Source organism: Heterodontus francisci, chromosome 3, assembly GCF_036365525.1.
Source record: "Heterodontus francisci isolate sHetFra1 chromosome 3, sHetFra1.hap1, whole genome shotgun sequence".
Taxonomy (NCBI): Eukaryota; Metazoa; Chordata; class Chondrichthyes; order Heterodontiformes; family Heterodontidae; genus Heterodontus; species Heterodontus francisci.
The window spans coordinates 30,842,652-30,865,385 of record NC_090373.1 but is presented as its reverse complement, the minus strand read 5'-3'; the positions used below and the strand labels follow the sequence as shown (position 1 = coordinate 30,865,385).

The 22,734-nt window shown below is 42.3% G+C and overlaps 1 protein-coding gene across 11 annotated transcripts in view; it reads right to left on the bottom strand.

Moving 5' to 3' along the window:
• Positions 1 to 22,734, bottom strand: part of disc1 (DISC1 scaffold protein) — a 156,183-nt gene that overhangs the window by 86,237 nt on the left and 47,212 nt on the right. For all 11 annotated transcript variants that reach the window (XR_010970942.1, XR_010970947.1, XM_068020804.1 and 8 more), the window contains exons 6-8: positions 16,788 to 17,020; positions 15,173 to 15,227; positions 11,903 to 12,005 (exon numbers count right to left, since the gene is read on the bottom strand). Coding sequence is in view for 9 of the 11 variants with exons in the window: in XM_068020804.1 (XP_067876905.1) it covers positions 11,903 to 12,005; positions 15,173 to 15,227; positions 16,788 to 17,020 (391 nt within the window). In the remaining 2 variants the exon portion in view is untranslated. The remainder of the gene's footprint in view (positions 1 to 11,902; positions 12,006 to 15,172; positions 15,228 to 16,787; positions 17,021 to 22,734) is intronic.

Below are 22,734 nucleotides of genomic sequence, written 5' to 3'. Positions count from 1 at the left end.
GGTCTACAAGTCAGACTGACTTCCATGTTGTAGACTCAAGCAAGGAAAATCTGCTAAGTTTCGAAACTGCCAGCACACTGAAGCTGATCACAATCAACATCGTCAGAGGATCAAACTACCTGATGAAAGAAGTATCTTGAAAACCTTGAAGTATCCACTGCCACAATTCACACCAAGCGCTCAATGGAAAGCTTGAGGGAAAGAGATAAGAGTCAAAAACAGAAGATAAAGACACATGCAGACCCATGGATGCACACAAAAGATAGCAAGATAAAAGGAGATAGACACCTAGCTCGGCAAGAGAAAACATCAAAAATTAGCTCACCAGTTAACCAAAAGTGCTTACAGTAATTCAGAGAAAAGGAAGCATGATCATATCAAAGAGAGGAAACTAGGTTGTGAACAGAAATGTAACTCTCTTCAAAAGAGTCAATAGTAAAACAATTCCAGAAGGGACGAAGACAACTTTGATGACTTCACACCTGTGACAACTCCAGAAGAGGCTCAGCCAAATCAAACACAGCCAAGGTTGATATTGCAAGATCCACTGAAAAGATCATCTAGACACCTCATTGATTACCTGTCCGATTTATAGACGATGTCGTGCATCGATGATGAAGGGAGCCAGGCGGGGAAAAAAAAGTCTGGTATTGAGGGTGATGTGTCTGAAACCTCTCCCCACCAAGTTTTCAAACTTCAGTCTGAGTTTTGTTCAATATAATTTTATATGATTAAGCAACTAGATTGCAATTCCTAATCTTTAAAGAAAAGTAGAAAACTTTAAATTTAAAAGAAAGTAATGTAATGTGTGTAGTGGTGACTTCACCTTTAAGAAACCAGGCCATTGATGCAATTCATGACATCATCATACATATATAAGGAGACAGCATTTTGAGAGACACACCTAGCACATGGCTTACAGGCAGCTCACATGCACAAGCAAGGAAAAGACCTGGACCTGAGATCATGCAATGTAGATAAGTAAGACAATAAATAGTGTTTGTGTTGAATCCAAATGTAAAGTCTGCAGTTATCATTTCATGAAGACTTAAGAAAACACAGCAGAACACTACACCATTGCACTATTTCGAAGAGAGGTAAGGGAGTTCTCCCCAGTGCCCTGGCCAATATTTATTCCTCAACATCACTAAAACAGACCATGTGGTCATTATCACATTGCAATTTGTCAGAGCTTGCTGTTTGCAATTTGGCTGCCATGTTTCTTACATGACAACAATGACTACATTTCAAAAGTACTTAATTGGCTGTAAAGTGCCTTGGGACATCCTGAGGAAGTGAATGGTGCTAGATAAAAATCTGTGTTTTTTCTCCTCCAGCTCCTCCTCTTTCTGAAGACTCTTCCTCTTATTCATCTTTTTGCAGTACATTTATCTCAGGGGTGGTCACCTGAGGTGGTACCAACAAAGGAACTTACCCAACTCTTGTAGTGAAGACCATAGTGGTTACTCTGCTTAGGAGATGTCAAATCGAGGCAATGATGCAGTCAACTCCTTTAATCATAACCATCTGCTGAGTAGATGCTTTACAGAAACCCTTTGAGATCAACACACTTAGTAGTCAGACATTTCCCAAGAGATGAAGGTCTGGGATGACAATCCTGAGAATATGAGGTGATTCACTTCTGTATTACATTGGGGGATCTGAGACCACCCTACATCCACAGGGATCATTGGGAATAAGAATCTCAGGATCCGGGACATCTACTCAGGGCTTGAGAGGAACTTGCAGTGGGAGGGGGAGGATCCTGTTGTCGTGGTCCACGTGGGTACCAATGACTTAGACAGGACGAGCAGCTAGGGGCTAAATTAAAAAGATCAAAGGTAATTATCACAGCCACAAGCAAATTGGCGTAGGGTAAATAAGATTAGGGAGTTAAAAGCGTGGCTCAAAGATTAGTGTGGGAAGAATGAGTTTCGATTCATTGGGCAATGGCACCAGTACAGAGGAAAGTGGGATCGTTGGGACGGTCTTCACCTGACCTGTGCTGGGACCAGTTTTCTGGCGAGTCATCTAACCGGCGGTAGAGAGAGGTTTAAACTAAGGAGTGGCCGGGGTGGGGGGGGAGGGGGGGTGGGGGGTAGGGAGTGGGGAGGGAGGGATCACGTGAGGGAAGATGTGGTAAATTAAAGGGAAAGGACAAGGCAATAGAGCAAGGTAGTAATAAGGGTAATGATAATCAGAGCGTGGCAGGAAGGGGGAAAACGTACAAAATTAAGAGTGCACCGGGAGATAAGGCCAGAGTTTGCAAAAATAATAAAAAGACAGAACTAAAGGCTATGTATCTGAATGTACGTAGCATTTGTAACAAACCATATGAATTGTCAGCAGTTATGATAGTGCTTCTATTTGTTTTGTTAGGTATTTTTTGAGGACTCATGTATTTTAGAATTACAGACATTGTTTTATTTGGGAAAACTGAAAAAGATTCCATGGATGTTTTTTTCACTGGGGTCATTGAAAGGACACTGAGAGGTCTTGTTTGTAAACAACATTTACTGGAAGTCACCTGTCTTCAGATAAATACACAGCAGGAGCTTCTTGACTTTGGGGAGATGTTTACAGAAAAGTGACAGGTCAAGATTTTTAGGGGTCATGAGGCTTGACTCTTGAGATATTGTTTTTGGTTTTGCTTTGAACAGTGTGTTGGTGTGTGAACGGTTTTGAAGGCAGTTGGAGAAAACCAGCCAAGAGAGCAGTCACCATCACCAACCTCTTCCATCTCTTTGGGAACTTCCTGAGAATCAAGTGTAAGAAATAGAGAAACTGATGCTGCATTTCTCCTAAAAAGCCTGCCAGAAACCCCTGTTGGCACATTTCCCCTGGAAAGCCTGCAAAAATGATCTTCAATGTCGCCTGAAAAGAATTGTTTTACAAAAGATCCCCAGTGACAGCGTCTATGCGTATTTGGGACGCCAAACCAAAAAGGGACAACTGACTTCTTTCCATATCTTCCCTTTTTTCTTCAAGAATTGGCAAGTATTTGGCCAAAGCATTTTTTTTGGTCTTTTTTTGTAACAGAGCTCTAAAGAGAAAATCTCTTTTTTTCAGTTAACCGGTGTGTGTGTGTGAGTGAGTGAGCGAGTGAGAGGGGCCACGCTAAACGGGAACTTTCAAATTTCACTCTTTGTTGCTTTCCTTCGTTACTGGTTATGTCTTGTTTTATAATAAACTGATATTTTTGTTGTTTATTAAAGAAACCTGGTTGGTGTATTTTATTCTGGGATAAAGAGTAGATTCAATGATTGACTGTATCAGTAACTGGGTAAACATTTAAATATATATTGTAACCTGTGGAGAAGTGGAGCTAGAAAAGACAGCGCACTCCTCCCGCCTCAGTTATAACATAGCACAAATAGAAATAAATAAGTATGATCTAATAGCCATTACAGAGACATGGCTGCAAGGTGACCAAGGCTGGGACCTGAATATTCAATAATAATAACAACATTTAACACATAACGTTCTGATGAAAGGTCAAAAACCTGAAATGTTAACTCTGCTTCTCTCTCCACAGTTACAGCCAGACCTGCTGAGTATTTCCATCACTTTTTGTTTTTATTTCAGATTTACAGCATTTTGCCTTTATTAAAAACCTGAATATTCAAGGTTACTTGACATTTCGGAAGGATAGGAGGCTAGGAAAAGGTGGTGGCGTAGCTCTGTTAATTATGGATGATATTAGTACAATAGTGAGAGATGACCTTATTTCTAAAGATCAAGATGTAGAAGCAGTTTGGGTAGAGATAAGAAACAGCAAAGAAATCACTGGTGGGGGCAGTTTAAAGGACCTCTAACAGTAGCTACACTGTAGGACAGAGCATGCAGGAACAAATAATGGGGGCTTGTAAGAAAGGTACCACAATAATCATGGGTGATTTTTATCTACATAGAGATTGGACGAATCACATTGGCAAAGGTAACCTGGAAGATGAGATCATAGGGTGTATTCGGGACAATTTCTTAGAGCAGGCTATTTTAGACCTGGTAATGTGCAATGAGACATGATTAATTAATGACCTCATAGTAAAGGAGCATCTAGGTAGCAGTGATCATAACATGATTGAATTTTTGCATTCAGTTTGAAGGTGAGAAGCGTGGGTTTAAGACAAGCTGACAGAGCTGGCTAAAGTGAACTGGGAAATTAGGTTAAAGGGTATGACAGTAGAGATGCAGTGGCAGAGATATTTCATAATTCTCAGCAAAGATACATTCCAGTGAGAAAAAAAACTATGGGAGGAATTTATTTCTGGTGGCGGGGATCTCGACGTTCCGAAAAAGCGAGGCCGAGATCCCGTGTCACTCTTCTCTGGAAGGCCCACCAAATCTAGCCAAAATCAGGCACTTAAGTGGACAGCAGCAGGCCTTCCACAGGATCAAGGACCCCGTTGCTGGAAGTCCCACCCTTGGAGAGCTGCTAGCCAATTAAAGGCTGGCAGCTGCAGAGCCACCGCAGAGGCAGTGGTTGCTGCAGGAGGAGCACCTTCCAGTGGCCAAAGAGCTTTGCTGGAATCAGGTCGTAGATAGGTCAGGGAAGGAGGGGTCTTGTGGGGTGGGGGGTTGACAGCAAGGGCAGGGGCTATCAACAGGCACCCACTTCCTGCTACCGGGACCCTCGTTCAGGGACTATGTGCCTTTAAATGAGGGCCCCCCATCCCAGAGCCGGGAAGCAGCACACATGGTTGTGGCAGGAAGAGGCCCTTAATTAGGGGTTACTTTCCCAGTTAAGGGCCTCAATTGATGGCGGGGCAGGAAGGTTGTTCACAGGCCTTCCTGCCCCAGCCTAAGTTTGGGCGGAGGCGGGAACCCCCACCACCATCATCCCACCCGATTTTATGCACTCCCCGCCTCCAAATCCGGTGCGGGGGACAGCATAAAAGATCCCCCCCCGTGAGAAGGACGCACCATCCATGGATAACAAGGTAAGTTAAGGATAGTAACAAATTGAAAGAAAAAGCTTACAATTCTGCAAAGACTAGTGGTAGGTCAGAAGATTGGACAGAATTTAAAAACCAGCAAAGAATGACTAAATAAAAATAAGGGAGGGAGAAATTAAAATATGAGAGAAAGCTAGCTAAAAACAGATAGTAATTAAAAGGAAGAGAGCAACTAAAGTGAGCATGGGTCCTCTAGACAGTGAGACTGGGGAATTAATAATGGGAAATAAGGAAATGGTTAAAGCTTTGAACAGATATTTTTATGTCTCTCTTCACTGTAGAAGACACAAATAACATCCCAGAAATACTAGTAAATCAAGGGATGAAAGGGAGGGAGGATCTTATTGAAATATATAAGATCCTGAGGGGACTTAACAGGGTGGATGGAGATTCCCCTTATGAGAGAAAGTAGAACTAGGGGACACAGATTCAAAATAAGGGGTCTCCCATTTAAGATGAAGATGAGGAGAAATGTTTGCTCTGAGGGTTGTTAGTCTGTGGAATTCTCTTCCCTAGAAAGTAGTGGAGGCAGGGTCATTGAATATTTTTAAGACTGAGCTAGATAGGTTCTTGATTGACAAGGGAGTCAAAGCTTATAGGGGTAGACAGGAATGTAGAGTTGAGGCCACAATGAGATCAGCCATGATCTTATCAAAAGGTGGAGCAGGGTCAAGGGGCCGAATGGCCTGCTCCTAATTCGGATGTTCGTATGTTCTAGGCTGTGTGGAGGTCGGGGTGTCAAGACTTCAGTGGGAGATTATCTCAAATACGGCACTAAAGTGAGTAAGCACATTCAATTTAGCCATTATCTCCCTAAACAAAGAAGGGATAAGGGGAAATGCAATACTGACTGGTACTTCAATTGGCTCTGCCTGATATTTAATGAGGCTTCTCACTCTAACTCTTTTAATTGAACCCTTAAAGATACATCGAGTTGCCCCAGTGTCATCAAACAAAAAGATCTAGCCTAAGTGTCCCCCTTTTAGAGTGGCACAATTAATAAACACCCAAATCATACAAAAGAAGAAGGAAACTTAACAAATTAAATAATATTGCTCCACTGTCAACTATGTACTCCAGTATCCAATGATCGTGGAAGGCATCAAGCATAATAGAAAACACTGCATGCTCCTTCTCCAGGGCCACCCAGGCATAAACAAAGCCACAGACACGAGGCAGGCAGACAGAGCAACCACCCCCATGAGCTACGCCCAACCCAGAAGTGCAGGCCAGGAGCAGAGATTCTCATTCTAAGAGGAGTAGTAGAAGTAGTTAGTGCTGGGGTGTTATCTAATGGCATGGATTGGGATTAAAGTTGATGGACTACTGAAGAGTCTCATGCAATTCACTTTGATCCACACCATTAATGTATCAACCAGTGTGAACCAACTAGGGATTGGGCTATTTTAGATTTCGTATTATGCAATGAGAAAGGACTAATTAATAACCTTGCTGTAAAGGAGCCATTAGGAAATAGTGACCACAATATGGTAGAATTCTACATTAAGTTTGAAAGAGATATAGTTCATTCTGAAACTAGGGTCTTAAATCTGAACAAAGGAACCTATGAAGGTGCGAGGAGCAAGTTGGCTATGGTGGATTGGGAAAATACATTAAAAGATTTGACAGTAGACAGGTAATGGCTAGTATTTAAAGAAGTATTACACGGTTTACAACAAATATACATTCCTCTAAAGGCACAGAAACCCAACAGGAAAGGTGAATCAACCGTGGCTAACAAAAGAAGTTAAGGTTTGCATTAGGTCAAAGGAAGTGGCTTATAAGGTCGCCAGAAAAAGTGGTAAGCCTGAGGATTGGGAGCAATTCAGAGTCCAACAAAAGAGGACCAAGAAACTGATAAAGAAAGTGAAAAGAGATTATGAATATATGCTAGCTAGAAACATAAAGGCGGACTGTAAAAGCTTCTTTAGGTATGTGAAAAGGAAACGATTAGCAAGGACGAACGTAGGTCCATTGCAGGCAGAGACAGGAGAGTTTGTGGTGGAGAATGAGCAAATGGCTGAGAGACTAAACAATTACTTTGTGTCTGTTTTCACGGAGGAAGGCACAGAAAATCTGCTAGAAATTCTAGACAACCAAGGGACTTGTAAAAATGCGGAACTGAAAGGAATTAGTATCAATAAAGAGGTAGTACTCGAAAAATTAATTAGATTGAAAGTTGATAAATCCCCTGGACCAGATGGGCTACATCCCAGAGTATTGAAGGAGGTGGCTATAGAGATAGTGGATGCATTGGTGGTGATCTTTCAAAATTCTATAGATTCTGGAAGGGTTCCTGCAGACTGGAAAGTAGCAAATGTAACCCCACTATTTAAGAAAGGAGTGAGAGGGAAAACAGAGAACGACAGACCTATGAATTTGATGTCAGTAGTAGGAAAAATATTAGAATCTATTATAAAGGATCAGATAATTGGACACTTGGAAAATAATACGATTGGGCAGAGTCAACATAGATTTGTGAAAGGGAAATCAAGTTTGACAAGCCTCTTCAAGTTTTCTGAGGCTGTTACTTGTAGCGTAGATAAAGGAGAACCAGTGGATATGGCTTATTTGGATTTTCAGAAGGCTTCTGGTAAGGTCCCACACAGGCAGTTCGTAAACAAAATTAGAGCACATGAGATTGGGGGTAATATACTGCAATGAATTGAGAATTGGTTAACAGACAGAAAGCAGCAAGTAGGAATAAATGGGTCATTCTCAGGATAGCAGGCAGTTACTAGTGGGTTACCGTAAGGATCAGTGCTTGGGCCACAGCTGTTTACAATCTATATAAATGATCTGGATAATGGGGACCAATGGCAATATTTCCAAATTTGTACATGACACAAAACTAGGAGGGAATTTAAGTTGTGAGGAGGATGCAAGGAGGCTTCAAGGGGATTTGGAAAGGCTAAGTGAATGGCAAGAACATGGCAGATGGAATATAATGTAAGTGTGAAGTGATCCACTTTGGTAGGGAAAAAAAACAAAGGCAGAGTGTTTCTTAAACAGTGAGAGGTTGGGAAGTGTTGATGTCCAAAGAGATCTGGGTGTCCTTGTTCATGAGTCACTAAAAGCTAGTATGCAGGCACAGCAAGCAATTAGGAAGGCAAATGGTATGTTGGCCTTCATTGCAAGGGGATTTGAGTACAAGAGTAAAGATGTATTGCTTCAATTGTGTAAAGCTTTGGTGAGACTGGACCTGGAGTAGTGTGTACAGTTTTGGTTTCCTTATCTAAGGAAGGATATACTTGCCACAGAGGGAGTGCAATGGAGGTTCACCAGACTAATCCCTGGGATGGCGGGATTGTCTTATGAGGGGAGACTGTGGAAACTGGGCCTGTATTCTCTAGTTTTGAAGAACGAGAGGTTCTCATTGAAACTTACAAAATTCTTACAGGGTGTGACAGGGTAGATGTGGATAGGATGTTTCCTCTGGCTGGTGAGTCCAGAACAAGGGGACACAGTCTCAGAATAAGGGGCAGGCCATTTAAGACTGAGATGAGATGGAATTTCTTTACTCAGAGGGTAGTGAATCTGTGGAATTCTCTACCCCAGAGGGCTGTGGAGGCTCAATCATTGAGGATGTTTAAGACAGAAATCAATGGATTTCTGAATATTAACCAACATCAAGGGATATTGGGATAAAGGGGAAAAATGGCGAAGAGGTAGATCAGTCATGATCGGTTTGAATGGCAGAGGAGGCTTGACGGGTCGAATGGCCTACACTCCTGCCCTATTTCCTATGATCCTATCCCATGAGTTGTGCATCCAGGAGAGCTTTTTGAGCCAGCACGTAGAAAGTCCTACAAGAGAAGGGCGGTACTGGACCAAATCTTAGGGAATGAAGCCAGATAAGTGGTAGAAGTGTCAGTGGGGGAGCATTTCGGGGATAGTGACCATAACGCTGTAAGATTTAAGGTAGTTATGGAAAAGGACAAAAATGGACCAGAAAAAAAGGTACTGAATTGGGGGGGGGGTGGGGGAAGGCTGATTTCAATATGATAAAACAGGATCTGCTCAAAGTGGACTGGAAGCAGCTACTTGCAGGAAAGTCTACATCAGACCTGTGGGAGTCATTCAAAAAGGAAATAGTGAGAGTTCAGGGCCAACATGTTCCCATAAAGGTGAAGGGTAGGACCAATATGTCCAGGGAACCCTGGATGTCAAGGGATATAGAGGATTGGATAAGGGAAAAAATGGAGGCGTATGGCAGATTCAGAGGGCTGAATCAGCGGAGGCCCTAGAGGAGATAGAAAATGTTGGGGGGAGGGGGTTACTTAAAAAAGTAATTAGGAGAACAAAGAGGGGGCATGAAAAAACACTGGCGGGCAAAATAAAGGAAAATCCCAAGGCGTTTTATAAGTATATTAAGGGCAAGAGGATAACCAGGGAAAGAGTAGGGCCCATTGAGGACCAAAGTGGCAATCTGTGTGTGGAGCCAGAAGACGTAGGTGAAGTTTTAAATGATAACTTTTAATCTGTCTTCATTATGGAGAAGGACAATGTAGGTGTAGTGATCAGGGAGGGGGATTGTGATGTACTTGAACAAAGTAGCATTGAAAGGGAGGAGGTATTAGCAGTTTTAGCAGGCTTAAAAGTGGATAAATTCCCAGGTCCAAATGAGTTATATCCCAGGCTGCTATGTGAGGCAAGGGAGGAGATTGCAGGGGCTCTGACACAAATTTTCAAATCCTCTCCGGCCACAGGAGAGGTGCTAGAGGACTGGAGAACAGCGAATGTGGTACCATTATTCAAGAAGGGTAGCAGGGATAAACCAGGTAATAACAGGCCAGTGAGTCTATCATCAGTGGTAGGGAAACTATCGGAAAAATTCTGAGGGACAGGATTAATCTCCATTTGGAGAGGCAGGGATATATCAAGGATAATCAGCATGGCTTTGTCAGGGGGAGATCATGTCTAACAAATTTGATTGAATTTTTCGAGGAGGTGACTAGGTGTGTAGATGAGGGTAAAGCAGTTGATGTGGTCTACATGGACTTCAGTATGGCTTTTGATAAGGTCCCACATGGGAGATTGGTCAAGAAGGTAAGAGCCCATGGGATCCAGGGCAATTTGGCAAACTGGATTCAAAATTGGCAGGAGGGAGAGGGTGATGGTCGAGGGTTGTTTTTGCAATTGGAAGCCTGTGACCAGTGGTGTACTGCAGGGATTGGTGCTGGGACCCTTGCTGTTTGTAGTGTACATTAATGATTTAGACGTGAATATAGGAGGTATGATCACAAAAATGATCCCGCAGATGACATGAAAATTGGTGGTGTCGTAGATAGTGAGGAGGAAAGCCTTAGATTACAGGATGATATAGATGGGCTGGTAAGATGGGCAGAGCAAACAGAATTTAATCCTGAGAAGTGTGAGCTGATGCATTTTGGGAGGACTAATAAGGCAAGGGAATATACAATGGATGGTAGGGCCTTTGTAAGTACAGAGGGACCTTGGTGTACTTGTCCACAGATCACTAAAGGCAGCAGCACAGGTAGATAAGGTGGTAAGGAAGGCATATGGGATACTTGCCTTTATTAGCCAAGGCATAGGATATAAGAGCAGGGAGGTTATGATGGAGCTGCATAAAACACCAGTTAGGCCACAGCTGGAGTACTGTGTACAGTTCTGGTCGCCGCATTATAGGAAGGATGTGATGGCACTGGAGAGGGTGCAGAGTAAATTCACCAGGATGTTGCCTGGGCTGGAGCATTTCAGCTATGAAGAGAGACTGGATAGGCTAGGGTTGTTTTCCTTAGAGTAGAGAAGGCTGAGGGAGGACCTGATTGAGGTATACAAAATTATGAGGGGCATAGATAGGGTACACAGGAAGAAACATTTTCCCTTAGCAGAGGTGTCAATAACCAGGGGGAATAGATTTAAGGTAAGGGGCAGGAGGTTTAGAGGGGATTTGAGGAAAGAAAATTCACCTACAGGGTGGTTGGAATCTGGAACACACTACCTGAAGGGGTGGTAGAGGCAGGAACCCTCACAACATTTAAGAAGTATTTAGATAAGCACTTGAAATGCCACAGCATATAAGGCTATGGGCCAAGTGCTGGAAAATGGGATTAGAATAGATAGGTGCTTGATGGCCGGCACGGACATGATGGGCCGAAGTACCTGTTTCTGTGCTGTATAACTCTATGACGACCTGAAGCATTATTGGATATATGTACTGACTGCACGTGGAAGCTTAGGCCCGAATTCCAAGTTTCGGGGCTTTTAAAGGTCAGCCCACTGGAGTTTCTTTTGAATGGGTTTATGTCATAAACTCTTACACCTCTGATCAAAGTTAGAGCCTCTAGAGCAAGATGTCAATCTTGCCTCGGAATCAGAAGGACTTGAGTTCAAGCCCCACTTCAGATACTTGAACACAAAATCCAGTTCCGATACTTGAACACAAAATCCAGGCCAACACTCTCAATATCAGCACTGAGGGAGTGCTGCACTGTTGGAGGGGCAGCACTGAGGGAGAACAGTTCTTATGAAAGGTCACGGACCTGAAACTCTGTTTCTCTCTCCACAGACGCTACCAGACCTGCTGAATATTTCCAGCACTTTCTGTTTTTATTTCTGATTTCCAGCATCCACAGTATTTTGCTTTTATTTTACATGTATTTTCTTCTTTGATTCTTAGCTACATAGAAAACCAGCAGCCTAAACGGTGACCCGTTTCCAGTCCCAGAGCAAGGATGTCAGTTAAACCTGCTAACAGCCCCCTGGGTGCAGGTTCCCTAGAAACTATTCCAAACCATTTCAACATAAGAGTAATTATCCATTCTCCTGTCTTGAATGACTTTTTGTCTCAAGCCAAAGTGGTAATCAGGAGCTAATGTTCTACACATCTGTCTAGGTTTAATACACATCCTCCCCCACCTTACTTTAGGCTGCTTTGAGGAATTTTCATCCCTAGTATTTTGATTACACTACACACAACTTACCTGATATTGCCAACACTTTGGCTTCGAAGAGAGTTGGAGTCTGTGTTTCAATGTCGCTCACCTTCTTGCTCAGATTGCTGCACAGCTTTTGGCTGCCGAGGACCTAAATATGTAAAAATACATTTCATGAAAACTAATATGAAATTAGAAGACTGTAGAAGGTGCAAAACATGATCTGCAAGGTATAAAACTGTGATACTGCATTAAGAAGCGCATTGAAAGATATATTAACATTCCAGGTTATCCTAAAGACACAAGGGCCCCAAACCTGGCAAGGATGAGGATGTGCCAAATTTAACTGCAGGACATCATTATGATTTTTATATAAAAGCAAAATATTGCAGATGCAGGAAATCTGAAATAAAAACAAGAAATGCTGGAAATACTCAGCAGGTCTGGCAGCATCTGTGGAGAGAGAAACAGAGTTAACGTTTCAGGTAAGGGTCACTGACCTGAAACGTTAACTCTGCTCCTCTCTCCACAGATGCTGCCAGACCTGCTGAGTATTTCCAGCATTTCTTATTTTTATCTTCAGTTTCCTGCCCAACAATGGTCAGATTGTCAGGCTGGCCGACTACGGGAAAACCAACTGCAGGTGATGGTTCCCAGCAATTGGGAGGGAGGGAGCAAGAGATCAGGCCTTGATGAGGATAAGAGAGCAGCAACCAGGAGTCAGGGAGCAAGAGACCGGGCTTGGTGGCGGGGGCGGTGAGGTAGAACAGGATGGCAAACGGGAAGCTGGGAGCAAGGGGTGTAGTGGGGAAGAAGAAAACACGGGTGCGGTAGCATAGCAAATATGTTACTGGACTAGTAATCCAGAGGCCTTGCGTAACAACCCCAGAGACACGAGTTCAAAATCACACCACGGCAGCTGGGGAATTTAAATTCAATTATATAAAATATGGACTAAAAAGCTGGTAACAGTAATGGTCACCATGAAACTACCAGATTGTCATAAAAAGCCATCTGGTTCACTACTGTACTTTAGGGAAGGAAATCTGCCATCATCACCCAGTCTGGCCTATATGTGACTTTAGACCCACAACAATGTGGTTGACTTTTACCACCCCTTTGAGATAGTCTGTAAAGCACTCAATTATATTCCAGAAGGTGGCTCACCACTACCTTCTCAAGGGGAATAAACACTGGACAAACCAGCACAAAAACAAGGAGGGGGCGAGAGATCTGGGCTTGGTGGGGGTGAGGGCAGAAGATAGCAGCAATCCAGGAGGCAGAGATTGGGGCGGAAAATGGACGGGGGAGGAATTGATTAAATGCTGCAGGAGGAGAGAGAGGCCATAATCAGCAAAGGAAAATCTAAGGGCTCCCAGTAAGAGGTGGGGAGAGCACTCCTGCTCTTTCTTGGACCACAAGGAATGTTGTAAAAGGCACGTATCTTCTTGAGCCAGCCACTCCCACCGCACTTTTACTGCTGGGTCCAAGCTCTGGAAAACCTGGTCAGCAACTGCTAATTTTAAATCAGGCTCCCAATTACATTGTGGGAATCTGATTTAAATATGTTAATGAGTGCTGTCACTTATGCTCAAGAGTACGGTTATGGCGATTTATACTTTCATTCATATACCTTTGTAGCTGGATATATCACCAGATTTCTATCAAACGTGTATTAAATTTGGGGGCAGCAGGGATGGGGCAGAACAGCAACCATATTTGGTGGTTGTTTTAAGAACTGTTCGAAGTTCTGGTTGAAAGTACTTAAATGCAAGAGCCTGAGAGAAGACAAAGAATAGATTTAAGAAAATTTAGTACTTTTGTGCTTACCTTTAGCAAAATGGTTGACACATTGGAACTTAAGTAAACTAGTCTGTGGAGCCATCCAGAATTATACAGTACAGAAGGAGGCTATTTCACCCAATGAGCCTTTGCCAGTTCTTTGAAAGTCCCATTCCCTTGCTCGTTCCCCACAGCCTGGCAATTTCTTGCCTTTTCAAGTCTATATCCAACCTTTTAAAAGTTACAACTGAATCGGCTTCCACCATCCTTTCAGACAGTACAATCCAGATCATAACAATACGCTGTATAAATACTATTCCCCTCATATTCCCTCTCCCTATTTTGACAATTATCTTAAATCTGTCCCCTTTCGTTACCAATCCTGCCAGTGGAAACAGTTTCTCCTTATTGACTCTATTAAAATCCTTCATAACTGTGAACACCTCCAATAAATGTCCCCTTTATCTTCTCTGCTACAAAGGAGGAGAATCCCTGTTTCTCTATTCTCTCCAAATAACTGAAGTCCCTCATCCCTGGTACCATTCTGCTAAATCTCCTCTACACCCTTTCAAAAGCTAACAGAGAGACTTAAACCAAGCTTTTTAATATGTCATTACAGAGTTAGTGGTTTCTGTGATGGAAAAACGAGCATGAAATGGCTAAATCTTTATTAAAGCACAGCCCATAGGCAATCACTGATATAACATTTGTGTGGATACAGCAAAGAAATCTCCACAGAAAATGCTTACTAGTAACAGACGTGTTAATTTTTGGAGAGCAAACTGTCAGGAAAAGGTATACCAGCTTGCCTGGTTTGCAGAAGTGGTCCAGACCGAAACTTGGCTTGGACTCCTGAAGTTTTATTTAAAGGGTTTTACTTTCTTAGCCTTCTTATAAAGGGGTTCAATTGACAACAATGTGGAATCGTACTGGGGAAAATGGAGAACTTTCCCAACCCTGCATTCTTTGGTATGGTCAGCAGTAAAGATTCCCTGCAGGCACATCCTGGCATGTGTCATCAATTCCCCTTTCATCATCTTTTCTCCGATAAGAACAAGTTCAATTCTGCAAATTTCTCCTATAACGTAGAAACTCAAGTACCAGAATCATTCCTATCATTCTTTGAAACTTCTCCAATGCATCAATGTCTTTTTGAAAGTGCCCAGAACTACGCACAGTACTCCAAACATAGTCTCACCAGGAAGTTAAAAGACACTATCAATCCACAAACTTCAATATGTGACTTCTTTGCAGGAATGCATTTCTGGATTAATGAGGTACACTAGGTGCAACTATTGTATTTCTTTATATTATTTATCCAAATACATAACAATTTGTTTCCTATTTTTCATCAAACATCATTCTTGTGGATGCATGTCAAAAATACTTCCGAACAATACAACCAAGGAAAAACATGTAGTGTAAATAAGACAGTCTTATAATTTGCGATCAATAATAATTGGGGGGGGGGGGGGGGGGGGAAAGAGAAGAACACTAAAATTATATGCTGAGAGTTTTAAAAAATATTGTGCTTACCTTAGTCGTAGCTGTCTTAATAGCCATACTTAATGATTGTTCTTTCTTTTGAAGCCTATAAAAAACATTTTTTTTACAATTACTATTTACAGTATTTCAATCATCATCTTTCGTCCATGTGAACCTGTAACATGCTCTTCGATCACAGTGATTCCTGAGCACAAGAAGCTAACACTATTGCCACTAGGAAAAATACATGTACAACCAAAAAAAAATCCAAAGTTTTTTTGGGGGAGGAGGAATGAGAGAAGGAAGAGGTTGTCAAACTGATTGTGTGCACAGGTTTTAAGATTTAAAATTTTTTGTAAGAAATTTAATAAAGGAAGCCATTCCTCTGTGTGCAGTAGAAAAATGGGTAGTGCTATGTCCAGAGTAAACTATCTACTATCTAGTCAATCGTAGTTGATTTAAATTTAAAAGTTTGCTCTTGGAAAATCTGTCAGAAAAATCTTGTTTATATGCATGCATGCAAAATCAGACCAGCAAAACCAGACTGCAAAGGAGAAATATGATAGTCATGTCCTATCACAAAACCATACATCAGCTAGCATTGCATCGTTTCTCGACTATTAACAGCAACAAACTGGACTTTAAAATTAACATGGACTTCAAAAGATTGGCACTGTGAAAATCAAAACATAACATAAATGAACCCTGGTAACGAATTTTATCTTCCTTTCATTTTTGCACTAGCCTCTAAGCTTAACAGTTGAAATAAAAATCTGATTGACCTCCATTTGGTCTAGCCCAAATACTTTTACCACTTCTTTTAAAAATTTAGTTGCACAGCAAGAGAAAGCCATCACAAAGGGAGGCAGTGGCAAGATGGGGGGTGATGCAGGAGAGAACAATTAATAATATGGTTTGGAAATGTCAAACATTATGAAATGGTAGAGCACCAGATGATGATGGGTGAGACAGAATATTCTACTCCATGAATTCCTTTACAATTGTGACTAAACTCGTAACATGACTGGTCAAAATGAAGTTCAATTTAGGCATGAAAATCTGGTTTATAACTACATATGGTAATTCATACATTTACTTACTCAAAACCAGGTGAGATTCAACCAACCAACATAAGGGGATTCCACTAAATGACACCCCTGGGACAAGAAAAACACCTATTGGAAGTCAACCACCCTTCAACTACAAGTTTTGAAATTTTCAGTTACCCTAACCTCAATAGCTTTTTGAAACAATAAGTTCCCGATTTCCACTATCCTTTATGTGACCAAGTGCTTCTTTCAAATGAGATGTTAAGTTCAGGCTCTGTATGCCTGTTCGGTGGTTCAGTTGGCTGTTGAGGATCCAATAGTATTATTCAAAATAGAGAAGGGAATTCCCCCAGTGTCCTGAGCAACAATTTGCCAGAAAACAACATCACCAAGGTAAATTAATTGGATATTTATCTCAGTACGGTTTGTGGATTTTTGCTGTGCCCTAATTGGTTGCCACATACACCTATAAAATACCAATTCAAAATAATTTGTTATATGAGAAGTGCTTTGAGATGTCCCAAGAGTCATAAGACTACATACAAGTTTTTGCTTAAACCACCTAACTGTATTACAAGCTAGCTTGACTGTCAGGTAACATTTAAATATTCTTTTACCTCTTTATGTCTTCAGGGAGTTTTGCATTGAGGAGGACTTTATTTCGTAATGGCAGAATATCCTTCAATGTCTTATTCAGATCTTGTAACTCACTAGCTGATAGAGTTGATAAGGAAGGAAGTTCACGATCATATGACTGTATGAGTTTGCTTTCTTCTGCTATTTCTATACTCAGCTGATGATCTTTTGCTTCCAACACTGCCAGTCGTTCCTTCAGATCAGTGATTTCTTTCTATTTTTGTAATAAAATGCATTATTTAACTAGATAGCAGTAAGTCAAGTTCAAATTTCATTACAAAGCTATTTCCTCCACAAGTATGCCAGAAATGTAATTGCCATTAAAATTAGAACTCAATTTGTTCACAGTAACTTTATTCAGAATTCTTTTCATGTGGCTTTATTATTCATCATTCTCCTTCTTCATTTGTGCATTTTTCTTTTATAATCAATTGCTGGCAGGAGACTACAGTTGTCCCCACCACCCACCATTACATTTAGGACAGGGAGATACTGTGGAGGAAAAAGGCAAAGCACATTGATTGCTGACATAACAACTGAATTAGTGGAGTCACTATTACATTGAGCTAAGCTGAACTAGGTTTAACAAGAAATCATTCAGGATATCTATTTACATTGATACAAAGCCAAATTTTGCATTAATACAACTGCACATCATAAATGTTCTATAAAAAGTACATCCCGATTGAATTATAGTCCAGTTACATTGCAAGGTGTTGTCCATGTAAAGCAGTCATGAGGCAATCACAGATAAGGCCATTTCTGATCACTTCCTTGTATGCCTTGTTGCTTACATTCCCCTCCCCATCCCATGCCACCTCCCCACCCGCACCACCCCCCCCACCCCACAACCGAACCCCACTTCCTCCTGTGTTGCTCTGGGAAAAAAACTCTCCCCAAGTCATTTAAAACTGCAGTCGCAAATCCCCAACTATTCCAGCATTTGGCCCTCCATTCATGAAACTTTTGTAGCTACCAATCTGCTCAATCACACCATCACCTCCATCTTTAAGGCCCTAGTCCCCATTAAAACCATTACAGTCACTCATCCTGGTTGATCTTCTGGTAAGACCCTCATTTCTGCTCCCTTATGTCCAAGGGATGCAGACTGGAACATTTATGGCAGAAAACTGGTTTTAGCTATTCACTGCCACATCTGGCTGAACCACAAAAGCACTATCAGGTCCTACTCTACCAATACTGCTCACTCTTCTAGCAACATCCCTAAAAACAAAGACAACCCTGACTTCTCTTCTCCACTATAACCCATCATTTAAACCCCTCCCCCCCACCTCCAACAACAAGTATGAGGAGCTCATAGACTTCCTCATCACTAAGGCTGAGCTCAGTTACCTCTGCCACTTCCCTCCATTCCCCTCTGCTGTCATCACCCCACTCTTGTCAAAAAACTCACCCGTGAACCCTCTCTCCTTGCAAACTACCGTCCCCATCTCCAACCTTCCTTTCCTCTCCAATCTCCTTGCCAGCCCTCTGGTTAGCCAGCAGCTCTTGGAGATGGGATCGTCAGCCTTAAAGGCACGGGAACCCAGATGGCAGGCAGTTAACTGCCGTATTGACATTTAATCCCATTGGGGATTCTGAAAATGGCTATGGCAGGGTTTCTGGCCAGTGGATGGGGCCACCGCCATTAAGCTGAGCCCACTATCTCTGCAACTTCCACTTTTAAGATCCTAGGACGCAGATCGTCAGGTCCCGGGGATTTGTCGCCACTTAATTTCTCTAATATTGTTTCTTTATTTACACTGATTTCTTTAAGCTCCACAAGCTCGCTAGACCTATTATTTCCAGAATGTTTTTTATGCTTTCTACCATGAAGACAGATACAAAGCATTTGTTTAATGTCTCTGCCATTTCCTTATTTCCCATTATAATTTCATCTGCATCTGCCTCTAATGGGCCAACCTTTACTTTCACTAATTTCTTCCTATTTCCATACCCACAGAAACCATATAATCTGTTTTTACGTCACTTGCTCGTCGACTCTCATATTCTCTTTGGACCTCCTTTGCTGAATTTTAAAATTCTCCCTATCCTCAGGTTTACAACTCTTTTTGGCAGCATTATAGGCCTCTTTCTTAGATCTAATACTATATTTAACTCCTCTTGTTGGCCATGTTGAACCACTTTTTCTGTGGTTTTTTTGTGCCTTAAGAGGAGTGTATATCAGTTGCAAATTATATATTAATTTATTAAATGCTCAACATTGCTTATCTTATAATGTAGTTCTCCAATCTACCTTAGCCATCTCACTCCCATACAGACGTAGTTTGCTTTGTTTACATTTAAAATCAGTTTAAAATCCCAAATCCATTCATGTCTTTCCTGGAACTCCATGTTTGAATCCCTCCAATCAGGTTTCTGCCCTGCCACAGCTCTTTTCAAAGTCACAAATGACATACTGTGACTGTGACAAAGGTAAACTATCCCTCCTCGTCCTTCTCAACCTATCTGCAGCCTTTGTCAAGGCCACTCCACTGTCATCCAGCCAGTGATGCGCACCAACATGTTGCACTGCAAACATTTGACAGAATTACTGACTCAGCCACGGACATGGAATAATTAATCTGTATATAGTGTATAGCCAATCCAATGCCATCAAAACACAGTCCAATTTAAAACACATTTCTCCCTATTAATAAAGTAGCTAAGCATACAAACATCAATGCAGAGCAGCACAACTGTATTAGCTAGCTAGCAAGCAAAATAGTATGCACTGCCACTGTGAACTACTTTTGTTGACAGAATGCAGCTGCACTATGAAGAAGGGAGTTTGGTAAGTGAGTAAATTTTAAGGGTTCATCTCTCAAGACTGGTTTTTGTTTTGTTTACATCTAGCAATTAATTGAAATTCCTGTTCCAGTTAAGAAATAAGTTAGGTTTCTTGCAGTTTTAAACAGGGGTATACTAACATGCTGAGAGTGGCTGTAGCTAGTTAATTAGGTGGCTATCTTAAGCTGGTTTCTGAGCTCTTGCAGAGCTGACAAAGCATTGTTTTCAGAGTATAAATTCAGGGGAGTCTCAGTGCTGCTTGTCTGCACTGATTGCTGCTGGAGGCACAGAGTGTGAAGAAGGAAGTTTGGTAATTGAGGGACTTCGGCAAGAAAGGGCACTATATAAAGAAAGAAAAAAATAAATTTGAGTGCACAGATTGTAAAGTGGGAGTTTGGTGCCTTAGGGAGGAGCTCCTTTCTTTCTTTCACCTTTTTTCAGCCTCCAAAAGCTGCTTCTCTCTTCAGTACAGGGGAAGAAGCTGATTGGTGAGCAACTGGTAAGTTATTTTACTTCTCATTATAATAAAAAAATTTTAAAGTTATGTTATGGCAATGGGATTGGGCAAAGTCAGCATGGGTTTACAAAAGGGAAATCATGCTTAACAAATCTACTGGAGTTTTTTGAGAATGTAACTAGTAGAATAGATAAGGGAGAACCAGTGGATGTGGTGTGTTTGGATTTTCAGAAGGCTTTTGATAAGGTCCCACATAAGAGGTTAGTGAGCAAAATTAAAGCACATGGAATTGGGGGTAATATACTGACATGGATTAAGAATTGGTTGACAGACAGGAAACAGAGAGTAGGAATAAATGGGTCTTTTTCTGGATGGCAGGCAGTGACTAGTGGGGTACCGCAGGGATCAATGCTTGTGCCCCAGCTGTTCACAATATATATTAATGATTTGGGTGAGGGAACTAAATGTAACATTTCCAACTTTGCAGACGACACAAAGCTGGTGGGGGGGGGGGGGGGGGGGGTGGAGGGAAATATGAGCTGTGAGGAGGATGCAAAGAGGCTCCAATGTGATTTGAACAAGTTAGGTGAGTGGGCAAATGCATGGCAGATGCAGTATAATGTGGATAAATGTGAGGTTATCCACTTTGGTTGTAAAAACAGACAGGCAGATTATTAGCTGAATGGTGATAGATTGGGAAAGGGGGACGTGCAATGAGACCTGGATATCCTTGTTCACCTGTAGCTGAAAGCAAGCATTCAGGTGCAGCAAGCAGTTAGGAAGCTGAATGTATGTTGGCCTTCATTGCAGGAGGATGAGAGTACAGGAGCAAGGATGTCTTACTGCAGTTATACAGGGCCTTGGTGAGACCACATCTGAAATAGTGTGTGCAGTTTTGATCTCCTTATCTAAGGAAGGATGTTCTTGCCATGGGGGGAGTGCAAAGAAGATTTACTAGGCTGATTCCTGGGATGGCAGGATTGACGTATGAAGAGAGATTGGGTTGACTAGGTATATATCCACTAGAGTTTAGAAGAATCAGAGGGGATCTCATAGAAACCTATAAAATTCTAACAGGACTAGACAGGCTAGATGCAGGGAGGATGTTCCCGATGGCTAGGAAGTGCCGAACCAGGGGTCACAATCTCAGGATATGGGGTATGCCATTTAGAACCGAGATGAGGAGAAATTTCTTCACTCAGAGGGTAGTGAACCTGTGGAATTCTCTACCGCAGAAGGCAGTGGAGGCCAAGTCATTAAATATATTCAAGAAGGAGGCAGATATATTTCTTAATGCTAAAAGGATCAAGGATTTTGGGGAGAAAGCGGGAACAGGGTACTGAATTAGATGATCAGCCATGATCTTTTTTGAATGGCGGAGCAGGCCCGAAGGGCCGAATGGCCTACTCCTGCTCCTATTTTCTATGTTTCTACGTCAGCTCGGCCAAGTGGAATGTATGTCTTGCAGTATGTGGAAAGTCATGGACGCACCACGTGTCCTAGACGAACACATCTGCAGAAGTGTCACCAGCTGCAGAAGCTTGATTTCTGGGTTTCAGAACTCGAGCAGCAGCTGGAGTCACTGTTGTGCAGCCGCGAGGCAGAGGACTACGTAGCAAGCAGGATCAGGGAGGTGGTCACACCACAGGTTAGGAGTATGCAGGCAGAGAGGGAATGGGTGACTGCCAGGCAGTCTAAGAGAAACAGGCAAACAGTGCAGGAGTCCTGTCATTCTATCTTGCTTGTTAATCGGTTTTTCATTTTGGATACTGGTGAGAGCGATGCTTCCTCGGGGGAGTGCAGCCAGAGCAAAGTCCACGGCACCAAGGGTGGCTTAGCTGCACAGAAGGGGAGGAAGAAGAGTGGAGGAGCAATAGTGATAGGGGATTCAATAGTCAGGGGACCAGACAGGCGTTTCTGCGGCAGGATGGTGTGTTGCCTCCCTGGTGCCAGGATCAAGGATGTCATGGAGCGGCTGCAGGACATCCTTCTGGGGGAGGGTGAAAAGCCAGTGATCATGGTCCACATTAGTACCAATGACACAGGTAGGAAGAGGGATGAGGTCCTGAAAGCAGATTTTAGGGCGTTAGGAAGGAAATTAAAAAGCAGGACCTCCAAAGCAGTAATTTCAGGATTACTCCCAGTACCATGTGCTAATTAGCATAGGAATAGGAGGATTGATCGATTGAACATGTGGCTGGAGAACTGGTGTAGGAGGGAGGGCATCAGATTTCTGAGGCATTGGGACTGGTTCTGGGGCAGGTGGGACCTGTACAAGATGGACGGGCTACACCTTAACAGGACTGGAACTAACATCCTTGCAGGGATATTTGCTAGTCCTGTTGGAGAGGGTTTAAACTAGCTGGTCAAGGGGATGGGAACCTGAGGGGTAGCTCAAATTGGAAGGAAGTAAAGCTGGCAACAGGAGATAGAAAAGTAGCAAGTGACATTAGAAGGCAGGTGAAACAAAGGCAAGCATCAACGAGGCATAGAATGCAAAATGTCAAGACGACAAGTTTAAGGGCACTCTACCTGAATGCACGCAGCATTCGCAACAAGGTAGATGATTTAAAGGCCCAAATAGAGGTAAATGGGTATGATCTAATTACCATAACAGAAACGTGGCTACAGGGCAACCAAGACTGGGAACTGAATATTCAAGGATATTCAACATTTAGGAC